Raw genomic sequence first — 22,478 nt, 5'->3', positions numbered from 1 at the left:
GCTGCATCTCTGCAGACCACTGATAATATTCATTCCTTTACCATTCAGCTCATGTCAGGTGTGTGGCAGGGAAGATCTGAAGGAACAATAGAAGGGTTGTGATTGCTCAAGCACTATAGCACAAAGTGTCATGAAGAATTCGGTCTGCTCCTCATCATCAAGCTATTGCACTCAGGGAGGTATAATTTCCTTGCCTTTTCTTTGTTAAGAAGAAATGACTGAGCACAAGTTGCATAAAACATTCATTATAATTTCCTGCTGCTCTTTGTTTGAATTAAGCCATACACCTTAATAAATACATAGCCATACAGATTTAACAAACAAATCAAATATCTGCAGGAGGCCCCAACGCTAATTTTATGACAGAAAACAAAACAGAAAAGCTCGGCACAATGGAACACAAGGCAATCAACATTGGCATCAGCAATGTGAATGGTTCTGTGCCTGCAGGCCAGGGACACAAAAGTTATCATCACAGAGCCATAGGCAGCTTACTGGAGGCAAATTTGAACAGGTGATATGCAATTCCTCTGAACAGCACAAAGAGGGCTTTCCCTGTTATGAAATGTGATGCTGGAGAAAGAAACAAGCTAAGTGCTGCTTCTGGCTCTGCAGAGCAATTACATTCCAGGGAGCCCTGCTTAAAATAATTGGACACTTCTCTCTAAGCTATTTTCGCAAGCAGTAAAAGTTTCTGCTTTAACAATCAATAGCTGCTGAAATTGCTTGTTTGTCTGAATGAGAACATGAGTAGAGTTTTGTGTGTCTTTCATAATGACTTTCCCGTTTTATCCTCCTTTGCTTTGTGTTTGAGACACTGCAGGAACAGGGTGTCCATTCTTGCTACAAATTACCACTTATAAGAACCTCATTTACCTTAATAAGTGCAAATATACAGTACTGTGCACAACTTAGAGACCATCCTTCATTATAATTTCTACTCAAAACTGCCAACAAGTATGAGTTGTTCATTTTTCAGTGTCATAAAAAAAGCAGAACACATTTAACAGAAAATGACACAGAAACATCAACAACATATAATCAGTATTTAGTGTGTCCAGTTTTTGCCTTCTTTACTTTCTGTTTAATCTCTAGGCAAGTAGACTATCATATCAAATCACCACTGAAAATATCTCCTTGTACTTAAAGGATATTTCAGCTGCAATTAAATAAATAAAGGGGGTCTATGACCTTTGCACAGTCCTGTACTTAAAGTGTATCGTGCAGTTAAAAAGTAGAGGTGTAAAGTCTTTAAGAAAGCAGCAGACCAAACTTAAAAGACAGCTTTCTTTTCTATCTTCCTGTCTCCAGTTATTCTGGTTCCACATGATGAAAGTGATCTCTGGCTCCAAGCATTCCTGAACAATTTTCTGCGTCTGAGCCGAGAACACGCACTGCTGAGCTGAAGCTGACTTTCAATTAAAACACCTATCCTCCAGACACGTTCGTTTGAGGTCTCATCATCAGACAATTATAATAGACCACCATGAAAAATCTTTGATGTTCTTTGTGCTCTCTGCCATCTGGATATAATGGAGGGGGAAGAGAGGGAAAGCTGACAGGCTTGAAGGTTCTGAGTTAAATTGAGGTAAAATATTTTCTCCTGCTGGGGTTGAATCGCTGACAGTCCTGTAGTAAAAACGCATGACTCAAATAGGAGTATGACAGTGAAGATTAATTACCAATAAACAAAACGAACCAGTCGAGTAGAAAAAAATTGGATACTGAAAAAAAAGCCATTAATCTTCCACGCCTCTGATCCCAATCTTTAACAAGCAATTTAGCAACTAAGAGTGAAATTAAGGGGTTTTAAATAAGGCTGTGATCCTAATCTACATCTTTGTAACTCAGTTTAGCCAGCTTCAAAATCAACAGATGTTGGAGGACTGAAGATAACAGTGGCTGTTCATGCACACACTGAATGAAAGGAGATGGCCCAATGGCCACTAACAGCAAACCCGGCTTGGCAGAGATGATCCTGGGCAGAGGATGTGAAGTTTTTGGCAGCTTCCTCATCATCTCTGCCTCCTCTCACCTCTTGCCTGTCTGTATCCATCAGATGCTATTAAAATGCACAGGCCTACTTCCTGCTCTTTGGCTCATGCTCTTTAATTGATTCCCCAGGGTGCCACCTGCATTTAACAGCTTGTGATAATGAAAGGGCAATTAACAGTGTTCCATAAACCGGTGTGTTCCTAGAGCACAGGCTCCAAGAACCTCCCAATTGGTTTCAAAGTAATCTTGAATCAGATTCTACACCAGGAGTTCCCAAAGCAGGTTGTGGAGATCCAGCACCCTGGAGAGTTATTTGCAGTACGCCTGGCTCTGAAGATTAGATGCTCTTCAAGGCCTTGATTTTCTGGATCAAGTGTTGCATGATTAGGGTTGGAACTGAACTCTGGAGAACATCAGATTTGCTAAACTGTAAACTTGGTCTATACTAATGTTTAGTCTGGTACACAACAGCAGCAATCTTGTCCTCATCGGGTGAGAACAGTTTTTAATAGTCTATTTATTGTTGTTTTTCTAACAAGACAATTTACAATTCAGGAGCTGCACCTCAATAAGAGCTTTCACATACAACTCAGATGTAAGTAACTTAACTTGAGCTCTGTTTCAGCAGATTTTGGTTTATATGTTGAATATACTGGGCCTGATACACAAAAAATTAAATGTCATTTTCCCAGTGGTGGACAGTAACTATGTAAATGTAATTTCGTTACTGTACTTAAGTAGTTTTTTCGTGTATCTGTACTTTACTGAAGTATTTCCATTTTGGGCAACTTTTTACTTTCACTCTACTACATTTCAAAGTCAGATATCTGACTTTTTGCTCCACTACATTTTGAGAAATCTGTCGTTCCTTTTGTTTTTTGTGTGTATAAAAATGTAGCATGTCAAAACAAAGGTTGTGCAAAGCAAAAGCACCAATCAGGGCACAGCGGTCACTTTGTTCTGAGCTTGTTTTGACCTGTTGGTCATACCGACCCAGTGCAGCACACAGTTCAACGTCAGTGCAGCAGTGTAAAACTTTTGGAGCACGTACGTCACCTAAATGATGAACTAACCTAACTTTGTGTAAATAGAGCACAATATAGAAATATGTATACATATGCAGTCGTGACTGGCGTGTTTCTTTTTTCTGAATTCATACAAACACTTTCATTTTATAGTAAATTAGTTTGGGTTAGTTTATGTTTATGAACAGAGATCTACAGATCAATACAGTAAAGGAAAACTCATTTGTGATCCTGAGTTTAAAGCCAGTTTTTATTCAACTTGTAACTAATTTACAAAGTAATCTTATCCTGAAACTTTGCTTGTGTGTAAAAGTGATTTCAGAGCCACTCGGTTCTCCCTGATGGAAACTGTTTACCTTCAGTGTTTTGTGCTTCTGATCATTTTAATAGACGTCAGCGTCACTAATTAATGACGTTCCATTAAAAGACTGGTTTACCAAGAGAGACGCTGGAGGATTTTCACCTGAAATGAGTTCATGAAGCGAGTCTTGTTATAAAAATGATAACAGGACATCAGAGCCAGAATGAATCTTTTAGTAATTTTACTTTATACTTAAGTACATTTGAAGGCAAATACTTTTGTACTTTTGCTCAAGTGGAGGTCTAGAGTAAGGACTTCTACTTTTACTGGAATAATATTTTACCTTGGGTGTCTCTACTTTAACTCAAGTACATGATTTGTGTACTTCGTCCACCTCTGCATTTTCCCAACCTCAACATAAATTTGTTGTAATGTCTCAAATGTCTCCTATGATGTTGGGCGACTTTCTTTAACAACGGAAGAAGACAGAGTGCCTAGACTGAGCCATGAACCTCGAAAATGTGCTGAAAAAAAAAAGGTAAATTCAGGCATTATGATTTAATATTGGTTGCATTAATGTATGTTTTGTGCTGTGCCTGTGCTCGTATGTACATCTGGCATTCAAGCTTACACGGTTATGATTTTGATGTAATACTGAGGACAAATTCCCTCAAAATAAAACTTCTTCATGGTTGCTGCACAAATGGCGCGATGCTTTTCTACAGCATTCTCAGCTACTGGTTGAAGCTACTGTAGCTACTCAGACCAGCGGTTCCCAAACTTTGCTAACCCATGGCCCACTCAAATGACCACAAAAGCTTCCATGGCCCACTAAATTTTACCAACCAGACCATTTAAAGTACAAACAAATCTAATACAATAATCAATGTAGCTTGTGGTTTAATATTACACAACAAAATAAACACTAAAAAAACCCAAACATTTTCTGATTCATCTAATGACCTCAATGACATCATGACATGTTTTTTTGTGTCAGCTTTGAGGGGTTCATACTGAGATGCACATCCGCGTGTTATGCGAAAGCTCTTGTTAAGTTCCAGTTCCTGAATGAGGTGGTGAAACTCTTTGTGCTCCTTTTCCAGCATGAAAAGAAGCATACCCAGTGTCATCATTTGCTGGTTTTGTGAGGAGCAAAGATATCCTTATCACAAAGACTTTCTGTCTCTTTGATGCTATTGCAGTGTGATTACTTTTACTTTTAAAACAAAACAATAAGTTTTTAAAACTTTAAAACAGCTTTAAAAGCTGTTAGGTTACAGAAGTATGGTGTACTATCTGAGTTAAATGTGCAATACTTGTACAAACTACAAAAATTGTACAAACATATTTCTAGAGGGTCTTCCATCTGTAGCTAAATTCCAGAATGACTCTAGTAGTATATATATATATATACTACTATATATAGTAGTGTATGTGTATGTGTGTGTGTGTGTGTGTGTGTGTGTGTGTGTGTGTGTGTATATATATATATATATATATATATATATATATATATATATGTATATACATACACACACAAACACTCAGTTACTCAGTATTTTTTTAACCTGTGGTTTTTAATTGAGATTTTCACTAAAACAGTTAGGCTCTTGCAAAGAAAAACAGTATATGTGACATTTTTTGTAAGAATCATATGAACACATGATATGGCATTGTTTGGTGCCTTGTATTTAAATAAAGAGGTCAATAAAATGTGAATAAAGTATAGTCTGGCTTTTCAGTGAAAAACAAAATACAATACAAAATAAAACGCAAAACAAAATAACTGATAATCCCAAAAGGTGTGAAATGGTTAATATATGTTTCTGTTTTGTTGGAGGGGCTCAATAAATGTTCAAAAAAAGCCTGTAAACTAAAAATAGACCAGAATAGTAGATCAAAGCTATAGCAGATTGCATGTATTGGTTGGTGAGGATGAGGGCAATATAATCGATAATGACAATTTGTAAAATATCGTGCTAATTAATTTTAGATATCTTCAAGGCCTACAGAGAAGCAAACACAGTGATTGTGTGTGCAAGCTCAAGCTTACTTTTAGTCAAATAAAAGAACAATGACAAAACAATTCAGTAAAAGCTGTGGTTGCATTATATATTATGGCCACAAAACTGTAATTAATCTAGTAAGGAAGACTGCTACTTGTAACGCTGAGCGAGGAGGCGGATGCACGTGCTGAGATAAGCGACTTTTATTGAGGGCAAATCCAGGGTCAAATCCAGACGTGATAAAAAAATAAACACAGACTGAAGTACAAGACAGAGGACGGAATAACAAAACATCCAACAAACAAACATCAAACAAAGACCAGCGAAACAAAGGGCAAACCCGACACTGGGCTTAAATACGACACTGGGAAGACGAGGGACAGGTGAAAACAATCAGGGGGCGGAGTCACAAAACAAGGGCGCAGGACTAGGTATACCAAAACAAAGAAGCATGTGGACTATCAAAAGGTAAACAAAAAGCACATGGGGAGTGGGAGGAGCCAAGCGTGACACTACTGTGAATTTGACACACTACCGTCCAAAGTTGAGGTGTCTGAAGCCGCTCAGCTGATTGTCTCTTTTCGGAGATCCAGAGACTTTTGTTTGATGTCTGAAACCTGACACTGTGGTCTTAGGTTGTCCTAACATGCACACAGCATATGTGGCCTTCTGGATAGGCCTGGACACAGTGTACCATCCCCACTGTCACTGCGAGCTGTTACTGTGGCATGTGCTACTCTGCTACTCACTTGTGGTGGGGACTCAAGGTTAGTATCAACATTTCTGATCATGAATGTGGAACAAGAAGTTCTACTTTTGTATGGGAAGTAGCTCTGGTAACAGGACCACAATCTACTTCTTTTTCCACCAGTTACTGTTACAAATAACAGTCCTGAGCGAACTTTATCTGCGTACTTGCTTGCAGCAGCTCTCTGCATGCTAGAGTGACTGGGGAGAATGATACAGCAGCTTTGGAAAGTGAGCTTCAGCTACATGTCCTGAGGCCCACTGCACCCCTACTGTGTTTGGCTTTTTAGATCTTTGTCCTAAGGGACAGTAGATGGAGAGAATGTGTACCAGTATGTTTAAAAGTATATGTTCCAGAGAGGGAGAGAGTGCAAGAAATAAGAAAGAATGAGCAGTGCATTCTGTATAACAATACACCTAAAGTGCTGCAGACAGTCAGAGACCACCCTTCTTTTATTTCATTTCTAGTCAAAGTGGTCACTAAGCACAAATCATAAATTTTTCAGTAAAAAAGACTGGACAGAAGATAATCCACTTGGTCAAGAAAGAGAAAAGTCAAATGAAAACAAGGGGAAGAAACATAAGTTCCCAAATCTGTTAAAAAAAAATTAAAAGATGGAAAATGGGACCAACCGGCATGAAAGGTAGGTAGGCAGACCACCAAAACTGTCACCATTAAACTGAACAGTACTTAAAGATTTTATCTTTGGGAAAAGGAGGAAAAACTCCTGCTTCAGCCCTAAAAATCCATGGATGCTTCTGTACATCCTTCCACTTCGAGTTACTGAGGCTTGTTATTTTCTGTTAAATATGTTTTCTTCTTTTTCGTTCAAACTTGCAGGCCTGCTTAATGTTTTGACTGAAAATGAAGGGTGAAATGTGGTCTCTCTTTTTTTTTTTTACACAGTACTGTAAACAGTGTTTTCTTAGGGCACATAAGCATATGTATATCTGTTCTTGAATACATGTGCCTCAAAGCTAAGAGAGAAAGAGAGAGAAAAAGAAAGAGATGAAAGTGGCTGTATACAGAGGCATTCCATTTCCTCAGTCACCTTCATTCACTGCCAAATGGAGTTTCAATGACGGGTATCTGTCATCCTTGGAAATTTTCAAGCATTCAATGCATAATCTGACAAAAGCTCTCAGGGCTGACTTACCTTCTTCTTGGATTTGAAGACACTGCATCTGAACACATTGCTCTGCCCGTCTCTGGCTATGTAACTGAAGATTTTCAAATCTTGGGAGTCATGTGACACATAAAATATCCTATAAAAGACAAGAAATTCATCCAAGATGTTATTATTCCTGCTAAATCAATACATGAGAAAAAACATCTTAAATATAAATTTATTATATTAATTATCAATTAATATTCCAGTTTCCAAGCCTAAAATCAATAAGATCGAAAAACACTGCATCTATGTACACAAGGGTAATTAAGGTTAGAGAACTTTTTAAATACACCAGAAATTTCATTGGGAAGAGCAGATATTAATTATATGTAATTTTGGCTGCTGGTTTTGCAGTATTAAGTCACCCATTGGTGTGTGTGTGTGTGTGTGAGTGTGTATGCGCAATAAATCAAGTGGCTGTGTAGAGAGCAGGGTTTAACCTCACACAGGGTAAAGTTTAAGATAGATTTTACAGGACAGTTAAACAGGTTTAAGTAGAACATACTTCTGGTTATCTTCTTATATTCCCTGTAAAAAACATCAAATTTGAATTTTCACAGCACAACACAGACATTTACCTTTTTTCCCTCTATGGTTTTTTGTTTAACCCTAGAGATTTATCAAAAACACTATATATATATATATATATATATATATATATATATATATATAGCCCTGCGATGGACTGGCGACCTGTCCAGGGTGTATCCTGCCTTCCGCCCGAAGACTGCTGGGATAGGCTCCAGCACCCCCCCGCGACCCTGACGGAGAAGCGGCTTAGATAATGGATGGATGGATGGATGGATGGATGGATATATATATATATAAAGAGAGAGAGATTGCTTCTACAAACGTGTGAAAGAATGCGTCACTCTCAGGAGCTCTTTGAATTCCAGTGTGGTACCGTGATAGGATGATAGACGTCCAGTCCTGAAATTTCCTCACTACTAAATATTCCACAGTCAACTGTCAGTGGTATTAAAACAAAGTGGAAGTGATTGGGAACGACAGCAACTCAATCATGAAGTGGTAGGCCACGTAAAATGACAGTGTGGGGTCAGCGGATGCTTTCCATGGCCGAGCAGCTGCATCCAAGCCTTACATCACCAAACGCAATGCAAAGTGTCAAATTCAGTGGTGTAAAGTGCTGCCACTGGATGTGTTCTCTGGAGTGATGAATCAGTCTTCTCCATCTGGCAATCCGATGAACGAGTCTGGGTTTGATGGTTGCTAGGAGAACTTGGGTACTTGTCTGACGGCATTGAACAAGGGTACTCGTCTGACTGCATTGTGCCAAGTGTAGTTTGGTGGAGGGGGGATTATGGTGTGGGGTTGTGTTTAGGAGTTGGGCTCGGCCCCTTAGTTCCAGTGAAAGGAACTCTTAATGCTTCAGCAGAACAAGAGATTTTGGACAATTTCATGCTCCCAACTTTGTGGGTACACTTTGGGGACGGCCCCTTCCTGTACCAGCATAACTGCGCACCAGTGCACAAAGCAAGGCCCATAAAGGCATGGATGAGCGAGTTTGGTGTGGAAGAGTCCTGACCTCAACCTGATAGAATGCTTTTGGGAATAAATTTTGTCAGGCTAATTTTTCCTCTTCCTTTTCCTCTTCTAACAAATTTTGTCATGCTTTTCTAATTATTTTCATTTTAGCTTTTTTTTATTTAGGTTGGAAGGCTTGTCTGGTTCAAACTACATACAATTATATTAAATTAGCCGTATTTGTATTATATTATTAGACTTTTCTCAGACAAGCACTTCCACCTGTTACAATTAGGGGTAGGGGACACAGAAGAAGAAAGTACAGCACGATACTTAAGACATTATCAAAAAGATCTTTCATGTAACATATTAACATTAATAATCTTCATCATGTCTATCAGGCATGCTAATATTTGTGGAGGGTTCCATATTTAGTCATTTGTCAGTCAGGCACTGACCCTACAGGCACAGTTAGTAAACTATCCCTGCTGCTCATGACATTTTTGGCTGAATTTTTCATAAAGCGCAGGTGCTTAAAATTTTATTGTTTACCTTCCTGGCACAGGTGTGTCTGTTGCTTATATTAAAATATTCATTTTGTTCAAATATTTAAAAAATTATTTTGCAATAAACTAAATGTGCTGTTCCCTTACTTTCACGTTTTACGTTCCCTTCCTTCTCAGTATATCAGCAGTGGGCTGTCTATTTAATCAGTGAAAAATATTTTCATCTGGAGATCAGATAAAGGTTTATTTTTCCTCCAGTCATGATCATGCTGATTGCAATCAATCACCCACATGGCAATACGCTTCTCCAGCGCAGTGAAGAAGCGGGACTTTTATCCAAAGCTGGATCAAGTGATAAACAGTGCAGCTCCTCGGAGCTATCAACGTGTGCACTAGGATGAAAAATCCCAGGATGTCACTCCAGTGACAACTAAAACACCGAACGTCTACATCAGCAACACTCTCCCCTACGCACGACCACTGCTACAAACAAAATCAAACATATCAGGAGTGATTTAAATAAATAAGCAAAGTGCGGTGACTTCTCTGGTGGAAACGTTAAAGCCAGGCTGGGTGTAGATGGGCTGGAAAGTGGTTGGCTGTGTGCAGTTTTGTAATTCAGTGAAGCCTGACGGGATAAATTAACAGCTCAGACGATCTCAATAGGCTTTGTGTCAGTGGAAGAGAAATGCTGGGAGAGTGTGTAGATTGAACAGAAAGCAAAATGCACTGGCCTGGAACAGACATGCTCTAATAGTCTATGGTGTTTAGTATGTGTTTGGAGTTCCACCACAGATTTTAGTACTAAATTTATAGCACCCAGGCCACTGCACTGTCATATGTAAGTCTGATGAATGGGCTGTGAAAGCATTTATTCATTCATACTAATTACTTCATAAAGTAATGTCACTGCTGTTTTCTTTGTGCATTGATATAACGTCAGTGAGTGAGTGAGCAAGTGTGTGCGCATACGTCCCAATTCACAGAGTAACTCCATCAGCTTCACCTTGCTGAGTCATGCCTCATTATCTCAGGTGACACACCGATACCAAATTCATCCCATCACATCAGAGCCAGGACTGCTTGACCTTTTCAATCTAAGCTGTAGTACTCATGAGATTCCTCTCTCAGACTTAGTGCTCTTGATTTTTAACACAGAAACTGGAGGCCTGTGACCCATCAAACTAGTTTTTTCACAGAGAAGATTCACTTATTCCCCCCTGTGGCCTGTGCACAGATGAGATATCCCTGCTCAGGTGTGCAGTCAAAAGAGAGAACTGAAGAAAAGCAGAAGAGAAAAACTCATCATCTATTAATTGAATTCTTCCTTTGGCTGCTTACACCACAGGGTGATGTGTTGCATCAGCAACTTGTGAGTGGAACACATGCTGTATAAGAATCCTCCCTGACTCTTTAATTTATCAACAGTGGAGCTGCTGAGCTCAACCAACATTCAATTTCTTATAACAGCCAACAACAGGTGTGTGCAATATGACAATATGTTAGTGTTATTATAAATGTCACGTTACACTTTCCTGAGTACATTATTTGTGTCCTCAGTACTTGTAAAATACTGAACAACTGCATACATCATAAACAGTGTCACTCATACAAACTGCTTTTATGACACATAAAAAGCTATTTGAGTGCTAATTAAGCCCCCTAGTTGAGAACGTTCAGCCTCCTAAATGTGAGCGACTGAGTGAATGAGTGACAAGCCAGGCCAATGAGGTGCTTTGCATCTAAAAAGGTGGATTTGGACTCCCGTCCAGAGTATGGGAGTGGTGCGGAGTGGAAGCGGAGCAGGGAATGGAGCGGCATGCTTTTGCCCAGAGCACAGAACGGCTTTTTAAAAAGACAGATCATCACTGGGAAATCACTTGAATATGCTCCACCCCACCAGTCCTTTCCAGTCAGTCCTTCTTTTCTAAGGCTTGAACACTCTGGCCTTTCCTACATACAGCGTTTGAGCTGCTGAGTGGTTATTCTACAAAATCGATAATTCATAAAAGAGCACGATACGTTTGTTTGCCTTTGGCAGTATTCTGACATGGGATTGGGTGATCACACAGCACCAGTGCTGTGACATCTTTGAAAATGAACACCAAAAATTTGATCACCAAATGACAGAGTTAGTATTATTTGTGATTTCTGTTTAAAAAAATCATGACGCCAGCTAGTGCTAAAAAGCATGTGAGCTAAAGACTGCATAGAATTTAAGTCTAAGCTGTGTGTTTTGCTGTTTATCTGCTGCTACTCAACTTGATTGAACATGTCTAATGACTAGAAAAATCAAGGGGACAAATTTCAGGATGAACCTGAAATGCACTCTAACCTTTGCAGGTGAACTTAATGTGACCTTCTCTAAACTTTTGAATGCACATGTCCAAGTGTTCAATGTTTCAGTACTTTTTGCACAACTTGCTGTTCTCTAACAAGGAGTTTAACAGCAAGGTGGTGGTGGTGGTGTTACAGTGTGGGCAGATGTGTCTAGTGAATACAGAACTGCCCTACACTTTGTCAGTGGTACAGCGACAAGAACATACTACTGGAATAACATCATTAATCCAGTTATTGTGCCTCTGCATGAACAACACAGGCCTAATTTCATCTTCATGGACGACAATGTTCCAGCTCATCGAGGTTGCATCATTAGGGAACGTCTGCTGGAGACTGGGGTATCTCAAATGGAGTGGCCTGCACTTACTCCAGACCTGAATCCCATAGAAAACCTATGGGATCAGCTGAGTCGCTGTGTAGAGGCTTGTAATTCTGTACTAGAACCTCAATGACCTGAGGGCTGCCCTTCAAGATGAGTGGGATGCCACGACAATAAGTTGACTTGTGAACAGCATGAGACATCGTCAAGCTGTAATTGATGCTCAAGGGCACATGACAAGTTACTGAGACATTGACATTTTTTGTTGGGGTGTACCCACCACTGCTGTTGGCTTTAGTTTCAATAAATTGTTTGAGATGAGGAAAATCACCACTGCATGCTTCTACTTAAATGTCCTACTTTCATGATATAACATCAGTGTAGTGAGAACTTTTTACATTTTCCATAAATTTCACCTGAAAGCCAGATATCCCTAACTTTGTGAGTGGTGTAAATGCCACTTTTCAAGTACTGAATCCTTCACTTACGAACCAAAAACTGTTAAATTTACCTCTGCTGTTTGGCTGGTGCATTTCATTTGTTTCAGCAAATCTCAGAGAAAACTAAATTTTGCATTGTAAAAATGCCTTCAAGTATTATTATATTATTGTTTTACTTATCTTGCATTTAGCAGGTAATGAGAGTGACATGTTGCACTGATCGAGTGTCATTGTTTCATAAAAATATAAAACACAAACCAAATATTACAGGTTCAATAATATAATAAAACTGAATTAAATAAAACTGCTACACACACACGGTAAATGTTATGTTAAGCATTAACCAAGCCATAACCCTGACAGAATGGGGTAGTATGCCATTGGGCATCTGCATTAGGCTTTTAAAGTATTGATCAGGATGAGATATAAAAATCTAGTGTCTGTATTATGACTACACTGTGAAGTTATATAAGTTTTATTGACCCAGTCAATAAATAAGCATCAGGATTTAATGTTCACTATATACCACATGGGAAACTGGAGGTTAGGGGACTAGCCATGTGACCGTAAGATCACTGGTTCGATTCCCTGAGCCAACAGTACATGACCGAAGTGCCCTTGAGCAGGGCACCTAGCCCCCAACTGACCCCAGGGTGTCGTGGATAGGACTGGCCACCGCTCCGGACAAGTATGCTCACTGCCCCCTTGTGTGTGTGTTTCACTGGATGGTTTGCTTAAATGCAGAGGTCTGTATTCCTCTGTGTGCAAGCACAGTTGGCCAATGGTTCTGAACTGAACATGGTTTGTAATAGCACTTTAAAAGTAGACTCCTCTTTACAGGCTTCTACTGGCTGTAATCATTTAGTGTCCTGCACTGTTCGTGACCAATATTTAAAAAATATTTTTAAAAAATGTATCTAAACAATGACCTGCCATTCAATACTGGATTAGACTTTATTGGAATTTCAACATTTCTTTGAGAAGAAGCATTTAAAATAATTAGCAGCTAGGAAATAATATATAATATTATTTGCTGTTTAGTTAAATGTTACTCTACTTTGAGGAATGGTGTTCTGGATTTTAAGACTATCTGAGTTAAAGTTTTTTTTTAATAAAAAAAATTCTCTAACAGAATATTTTTAAAATACTATGTATCCTTCAATGTAGACACTCCAAGAACTGTGCATCTGGCTAGCTGTTGAAATACACTTCTTTAAGTGAAATGACACTGAATGACCCCTCTCTAGTCCTAAAAGCACACACAAGCAACAGACCATCATGAATATTTCAGAGGCAGAGTGTGAGCACCATCAAAGAGCTTAGTATAACAAACGTTGAACAGAACAACAAACCAGGGCTGTGAAATGATAATGCTGAGTTTTATTCTGCTCATGAAATACAGTCTTAAACTCTTGTCTCTTGTGCATAGTTTCAGCTCTGAATGACAAAAAGGCAGAGAAATGTCATCATGGCCGGTAAGGAGGGGGGTCCTCAGCAGGGACTGCTGCTTACACACCTCTGGAGCAGACTGAAAGACCTTCTAAATGCCATGATACTTCCATGGCCCTCATACACTCCTGTTTCCCTCAGCAAGGCTGATACCTGCTTAAGAACAAATGAGATCTTTCCATTCTTTTTTTGTCACACAAGATTTGCTCAAATGAATTACAGATATTAACACTGCTCATAAAGCAAGGATTATACTCTAATCTAATTACAGACAATATTAAGGTCAACTGAGAATGACCCAAACAACGTCCTGGCTAAGGTTCAGTGAAGATGAGTATTGCGATCAGTATGGCTCAGCTGAGATATCGGTACTGACTAAATTGCAGTACATAAGTATTAGGACAGTGACAATTAATATTGGGTTAACTATAGTATGTAAGCCAGCACCTTCAATTTAAAATGACTATGAGGTTGCGGGTAGGATGTAAGGATGACTTTCATTCTGTCTCAAAATATTTTCTTTTTTTAACATTTTAACTCCATTTTTTTGTTTTTCACATATCTTTATATTTTTTGCACCTAAAGGTTGTTTTGCCTGGAAATTAAACAAATGAAAAAACGTTTAAAGTTTTTCAGGTAGAAAAGGTAGATTTTTCTCAAAATAGTCACCAAAGCTGAACACCACAGAGCATGCATTTCATTTAAGGCAGGACTAAGGTCAAAAAGCTTTTCAAACAAGTAGAAAAAAAAAACAAAAAAAAAACATATGTTACAGGCCTGACAAGCATCACTCGTGAATCTGGAATTTGGTGATGTCTACATATTATAGAAATCAGGCACAAAATATAAAAATTTTATTTTATTTGTCCAATTATTTCTGCTCCCCTGAAAGAGGTTGAATGCGTATCAAAATGGCTGCAATTTCAACATGATTCTCCCAATATAGACGTAATAAATTCAAATTAAACCTCACATTCTGCATCTGCATATTCATTATATCCGTTGCAGTGCTAAGTCTGAGGTTAACAAAATAAGAGTTTAAATAGTGACTAACACACACTCCTAACAGTTACACAATATAACTAATGTTTGTCATACACAGCCAATGTCTGCATAAACTCAAGATTACATAATATACATATTATAATTAAGGTTTTTTCCCCCCATTTAGCAGGTTGTATACAGTAAGTCATCCTCCGTGCCTGATAAAAATAAACAGTGTTCTGACATTTAAGCCACCTCATCCTCTGATGTCAGGATATTGGATGGACATGTTGTCAAGTCACAGCAGCAAAACTCAGCAAGGATGATGAATTCATGTTGATTGGGATGGCAGAGAACAGCATCAGGGTGGACATCCACAAATGTGTGTTTGTAGAAAATTATAGAACGATGTGTTTGAGGATTGTTGGCTTCTAGCTGGAAAAATCCAACAGAACCTAAACAACCTATGCATTTTTCAACAGTAAGGTTTCATGAGTTTAATATTAGTGTGGTAGAAAAATCCAAAATACAGAGTAATGATTCTCCCAGCATACTGTCCAGGTCAGGCAATTTGTTCTTTGTCTATTTTCTTTAGCAGCTATATGTAGCTCAGCCAAAACTGAGGGAGACTGTAAGGAAAAATATTTCTATTGGGTTTAAAAATAAACATGATTGTGGTAAAAAAACAAAAAAAAACCAAACAGGATAATTCAGGCATGCACTCAGGCCAACTGGAGATACTAAACTGCCCAAAGGTGTAAATCTGTGTGTGTATGTCTGTGTGGGTGCCCTGTGATGGACTGTTTCCTGTCTTTTGCCCAATTTTGCCCTTTTGCTCTAGCACCCCCTGTGACAAAGGAAGGTAAGCATCTTAGCTAATATATGCGATGGACTTAAAAGTATGTTTATACTATCACAGCAAAAAGGTTTTACACAAGTCACATCTATTTACTATAAACCTGAGTTGGTTTTGTCAACCTGCATGAAACTGTGTGGAGCCTCACAAATTTGTTTCAAATTTGATCCACAAAGTGCTGTGCTTGAAATGGGCAGCTAAACTGTGGGCTGTTTCCTGTCATCATGTCGCTTTAGAATATCAAACAGGTCGTTTGTATTCAGGTTTTCTTAAGTCATAAATCAATTAGTTAAAAACAGATGTTTGAGATGTTCGAGTTCCTCTGTAGGTGGTTTGCTGTCTTTAGCAATAACAGTCAAATCTTGCCACTGTACAGGGTGGCACCCAAAGTAGCCTCCTGTTTCCTTCTGGTAAGTATTAATGTTCCACCATTTCACAAACATAATGAACTGGTGTGCCAATGTTAATATGCTATGAAATACAGTAGCATGAATAAAACTAACAAGCTAACACTAGAGCTAACCAGCAATAGATGCACTAGCAGGTGATGATGACAACTCTGCCTTCTAAACAAAGTCTTCTCTTCTTGGTGGATCATGAGCCAACTTATTTGTTTGAGAAATATCTTTTCATTGTTTTTTTTTTATTTAACATCAGCTACTGTAGATAGTGTACATATCTCTTCCTTCTCATCATGTCAATCATGTCCTTAACAACATGTCCTTGGAACAAACTCATATCAAGGCACTTGTGTTACAGTATCATATAAAACTTCATCTTGAACATGAGCAAAACGGATGCTCTTCACAGCCTTGTACAAATATAACAGCATTTTAACAGTTTGCTTGAGTATTTTATCTGTAATGAAGCTTAATGAACCAAATAGTAAATTCAGTATTAGTAGTGATGCCTGGAGCAGTTAATCAAGTACTTGAGCATCTGTGCACATCCCTAGATGAAATAAATGTCTAATACTTTCTGATAACCATTCCCTTCAAAGACATCTCTATATAACAGAAACATATTATAGAATTGGACAAAAGTTGACAATATGATGATATAGAGAATCCAATACACCTCCAATGGTCAATTTTATCAGCTTTTACATCATTTTCAACAAAGATATTGTGATGTATTGGGTCACAGAAGAACACAAATTCTGTAACCAGAAACTAGACACAGATTCAACAGGGTAGTGTCTCTTCGGTCAGTGCCTCATACAATTTGATATAGTGAACCACACATAGATCCAGTAAAGTCGTCAGGGCTGCTATGTTGAAAGAAAATATGTATGTACTGACATCAAAGAAATATACTGCTCAAAAAAATAAAGGGAACACTCAAATAACACATCCTAGATCTGAATGAATGAAATATTCTCATTGAATACTTTGTTCTGTACAAAGTTGAATGTGCTGACAACAAAATCACACAAAAATCATCATCCATCCATCCATTTTCTAAGCCGCTTCTCCGTCAGGGTCGCGGGGGTTACTGGAGCCCATCCCAGTAGTCCTCGGGCGAAAGGCAAGATACACCCTGGACAGGTTGCCAGTCCATCGCAGGGCACAAAAATCATCAATGGAAATCAAATTTATTAACCAATGGAGGCCTGGATTTGGAGTCACACATAAATTAAAGTGGAAAAACACACTACAGGCTGATCCAACTTTGATGTAATGTCCTTAAAACAAGTCAAAATGAGGCCCAGTATTGTGTGTGGCCTCCACGTGCCTGTATGACCTCCCTACAATACCTGGGCATGCTCCTGATGAGGTGGCGGATGGTCTTCTGAGGGATCTCCTCCCAGACCTGGACTAAAGCATCCGCCAACTCCTGGACAGTCTGTGGTGCAACGTGGCATTGGTGGATGGAGCGAGACATGATGTCCCAGATGTGCTCAATCGGATTCAGGTCTGGGGAATGGGCCAGGTCTGGGGCTATGGACCAGTCCATAGCTTCAATGCCTTCATCTTGCAGGAACGGCTGACACACTCCAGCCACATGAGGTCTAGCATTGTCCTGCATTAGGAGGAACCCAGGGCCAACCGCACCAGCATATGGTCTCACAAGGGGTTTGAGGATCTCATCTCGGTACCTAATGGCAGTCAGGCTACCTCTGGCGAGCACATGGAGGGCTGTGCGGCCCTCCAAAGAAATGCCACCCCACACCATTACTGACCCACTGCCAAACCAGTCATGCTGAAGGATGTTGCAGGCAGCAGATGGCTCTCCACGGCGTCTCCAGACTCTGTCATGTCTGTCACATGTGCTCAGTGTGAACCTGCTTTCATCTGTGAAGAGCACAGGGCGACAGTGGCGAATTTGCCAATCCTGGTGTTCTCTGGCAAACAACCCCCATCTGTGGACGTCGGGCCCTCATACCATCCTCATGGAGTCGGTTTCTAACCGTTTGTGCAGACACATGCACATTTGTGGCCTGCTTGAGGTCATTTTGCAGGGCTCTGGCAGTGCTCCTCCTGTTCCTCCTTGCACAAAGACGGAGGTAGCGGGCCTGCTGCTGGGTTGTTGCCCTCCTACTGCCTCCTCCACGTCTCTTGGTGTACTGGCCTGTCTCTTGCTAGCGCCTCCAGCCTCTGGACACTACGCTGACAGACACAGCAAACCTTGCCACAGCTCGCATTGATGTGCCATCCTGGATGAGCTGCACTACCTGAGCCACTTGTGTGGGTTGTAGAGTCCGTCTCATGCTACCACGAGTGTGAAAGCACCACCAACATTCAAAAGTGACCAAAACATCAGCCAGAAAGCAGAAAGGTACTGAGAAGTGGTCTGTGGTCCCCACCTGCAGAACCACTCCTTTATTGAGTGTGTCTTGCTAATTGCCAATAATTTCCACCTGTTGTCTGTTCCATTTGCACAACAGCAGTGAAATTGATTGTCAATCAGTGTTGCTTTCTAAGTGGACAGTTTGATTTCACAGAAGTTTGATTTACTTGGAGTTATATTGTGTTGTTTAAGTGTTCCCTTTATTTTTTTGAGCAGTGTAGATGAAGAATCTGATGACACCAAGTGGATGATGGTTAATTTATAAAGAGGGAATTAACAGGCTGAGAGCAAAAATGTAGGTCTCAATTTAATTGCATAATCAGTTTAAATAAAGTTAGTACATATCTGACTTTATGTAGAAGGAACACTCTCATAAAGAGAGAATCCAAAGGGTTAGTCATCTTTCTAATACACAGCGCAGTAATCTAGATCTCAATACAAAAGGTTTTTGGCGACACAGACTTTCATTACTTTTCAGCAAAATTAGCCTTGAAGCTCCAGTGCAAAACTAAAGAAGCAAACGTTTGAGATCAAACAGGTCTTGGCTTTCTAACTGCAATTAGAATAAATAAAAAATGTGCATGTTTGATTTTTCCCCCAAATCATTTCTAAGGCAGTTAATTAATAAACCGTCTCATTTCTGACCTTAAATGTGCCGTTCCTGTCAGCTTTGCCATAGTCAGGGACAGCCATTTATTGCTATGCCATTCTTTTGCAGTTGTCAGTTAGTTTCAGGTTCAGTATGGCTTCAAATAAGTCCTTTACTAAAAACAGTCTGATGGATGTTACCAAAGTGCTAAATCCATGACTCAGATGTGCATAAAGCAATAATTGCTCTTTAGTGCAACATCAGTAATTGTTAAAGAAACATCAATATGATTTTGGTAGAACTGAAATTTAGGTGCAGTTTGACATAATAGGGCAGCTACCCTCAGAAAGATTTGCTCTTAAACTGTAGTCTGGCCTTCAGTCTGAATAGTCTTTTGATTCGTTTTGTGAGAGGCTGTCCAAGCCTAGATTTTCTAACTCAGACTTTCTTTACTGGGGGTTTGGAAGGAGGTTGTTATTGGTAGGGGAGTGATGGAACCAATTATGTTTTTCGTTAGCATAGCCAAAACCAAGCCATCAAAACAGTTTCTTTAAAGCTCCATAAATCAGCAAGACAACAACAGAGCCCTATGAACATCGACAAAGCCACAAGAACGCACCTACTAAAACTTAGCAATGCAAACTGTGTGTTTACCAAGCTCTTCACTGGTTTCTGTCCCAATTACAATGTTAATGGATTAACTGGGTGATCAGTGTGTTGTATATTTGAAATGACCTGAAAGGTTAGAAAATCACTTTATATAGAAAACAAAAGATCATACAGTGTACAGAATGAATAGTATCCTCTAGTAAGTCAAAGGAGGCACGTTCCCTACACTTTGAGGACATTACAAATGATGGCTCCAGAGGAAAAGTAAATGCAATGTCTACATTTATACACACACCATTACACAAAATGGAAAAAAAATACATTACATTAGCTACACTTCATCACTCTAGGTGGCAAGAAGCAGCTCAAGCTCTAATCACCACTTTTGTCTTTCTCTTGATTGCCACTAATTCAATGTGTCCAGTACGAAATAGCAGAGAAGAGTGGCTAGGGGGGTGTCTCAGGCTCATTGTGGTAAGCTGCCCAGCAGATCACTAATTAAGTGCCTCACTGTCACTCCTCTGCACTCCTGCTGACACATCTAATGAGCTCTTTTTCTGCCCTCTCTACCCATCCTCTTCTAAAACACACGACTGTCACCATGTCCTACTGCACAGAGTGCTCAATACCTTTAAGAACCTCACCTTAAAAACCTACTTCTACTGTCCATAGCAGAGCATGGCAACTGCGATGACAAACAGTCACAGTACGTCTAAGTGCTTTACCAAAGACATATGCAATGCCATTACTCGACAATTGTGGTCGGATGGCAGCCAATCGGATTGTTGCAATTGTGTATAGTAAATGTTTCGTGAAGTGCCACGCTCATAGACAAGCTGAATATTGTTGCTGTCAGTACACCTTGTAAATCCATTTTTTGCTTTTCATTTTTTCCAAAATTTGAAAAAAAAAAAAAAAACCCCAACAAAGAAATTGCTTGAAACTACTAAAAATATTGTTGGCTACCAGTGAAAAATGTTTTTCTTCTCCTGTAAAAGTTCCTATTTTTGTCCCAACAATGATGAGGAGCTGAAGTCCGAGATGAAAAGTTTCAACACTGAAAAACAGAATGGTTATAGAAATAATGTATTCAATACATGCACAAACATTCAGGAGGAGATAAATCACTGACATTTTTAATTAGTAAAAAACAATATCGAGCCTGTTGACAGTAAGCCTAACAAATAGCTTTGCGTACCTTTCTACTCTGCACAGCTCAACTTTCCTGCACTTTGGTCAATGCACCCTAAAAGCAGCCAACAGTTATTGAGAGAAGTGATTTGCTTCACTGCACTGCAAAAAAATTATCTTGGCAAGTGAAATCATCTTAAATCTAGTCACGATGTGTATTTCTCATTTTAAGACTGTCGTAAGAACATAGAAGGGTTTCTGTCCAATGTCAACACCCAAGCAAGCGGCACTCCTTATAGCAGAAAGCTGTAATCTTCGTGGCATAAAGCAACAATGATAAGGAGTTGCTGTGTAGCAAACTACACCAACTGCAGAGAAGATGGTTGGAGAATACTGGTAGCAGTGTCAGACATGGTGATTTATACGACATTAAAATCAGCTTTATATTTAAGGTGGAACGAAAGAATTTGAACAAGAAGCTGTCGAATAAGAAGATGACTTCAGTTTTGTATGTGTATCCTACCTACAGTTTTAAGTAGAGCTCTACCTATAAATGTGTGCTATAGTCAGGCAAGTCAACAAGGTCGCACAGTTTGTCAGACGCTTGTACATTTCTGGTTGCCAAAATGAGCAAGGTAGGTAATGAGTTAGTTAGCACTGTGTGGGACTTATACCATCATCATCACCATCTTCACCATCATCATTAACTGCTTAGTTCAGATAGGGTCATGGTTGGACTCAATGATAGTTAAACAATATTAGTTTTTGTTCAGTAGGTCTTAGCCTAATGAAACTGCCATGTACTTACCTTAGTAACACAAATGGTACCACCATCCTCCTGATATCGTCTAAAAGGAGAGGACAGACTGGCGCAACAACAACTAAGCTAGGTAAGTTGAATAAAATTCATATGACATGCCAGCAATTTTTCAAAGGTTTTTGTGATTTGTATAGCTCATATTCCCTATTAGTGAATAGCAAACATAGGGGTCATTTATAGAGACCTGATGAATAGCCAATACTGAAAATCATGACTTGTTAGCTAACACTTCAAACAGATTCAACTCAGAATTTACAAACAATGCAATCTATCTATCAAATCTATGTGGATTACAATAGTTGACTAACATTACACACGCGTAAGACAACATTCTGGCCAAGTTACCCATCTGACTAAATTGCCAAAGCGCTTTTGCCCCCTGTGCATGCACCCACTTATGTGAATAATTCTAAGCAAGTATCTTATTCTACTGGTCAAATAGCTTGGCTTATTTCACGAAATAATGCCGATAATTCAGCTTTTTAATGAATAATGATTGATACAAGCAAAATGATTTGTAAATGGAATAAGATGTACTTAAAACAAGAAAGAAATGTTTAGAAAAAACTTATATTATTCTTACAACTGCCTCAAAATGAGAAATATACCCCTTGACTACATTATTGACAACTTTCTCTTACCAAAATCTAATTTTTTGCAGTACATAAATAAATGCAGTGTCAGTCCTAACTTCACCCAGCTGAGCTCTCATGCAGCTTTGCTTTGACTCCAATGGGAAGAAATTTTGTATAATACATTTATATCATTTACTTTTATGTTGCATGCCATAGCCCCCATACTACGCATATAAAATGCCTCATTTAAAAACAAATAAATACTTAAACAGCAAAAATAAGTGATTATGGCAGTGGTGTGCCCAATACCACAGTCTGCATGCTATCATTGTATGGTTG

General features: G+C 39.1%; 1 protein-coding gene across 1 annotated transcript in view; it reads right to left on the bottom strand.

Annotated features, from left to right (window-relative positions):
* The window catches only part of nos1apa (nitric oxide synthase 1 (neuronal) adaptor protein a), a 126,656-nt gene that overhangs the window by 47,969 nt on the left and 56,209 nt on the right, over positions 1-22,478 (bottom strand). The window contains exon 5 of the mRNA XM_017721133.2: positions 7,232-7,340. Within this exon, the coding sequence (XP_017576622.2) occupies positions 7,232-7,340 (109 nt within the window). The remainder of the gene's footprint in view (positions 1-7,231; positions 7,341-22,478) is intronic.

This window comes from Pygocentrus nattereri, chromosome 26 (genome assembly GCF_015220715.1).
Source record: "Pygocentrus nattereri isolate fPygNat1 chromosome 26, fPygNat1.pri, whole genome shotgun sequence".
NCBI classification, from domain to species: Eukaryota; Metazoa; Chordata; class Actinopteri; order Characiformes; family Serrasalmidae; genus Pygocentrus; species Pygocentrus nattereri.
Note: the sequence above shows the minus strand (reverse complement) of the source record. Positions and strands in the feature narration are given on the sequence as shown.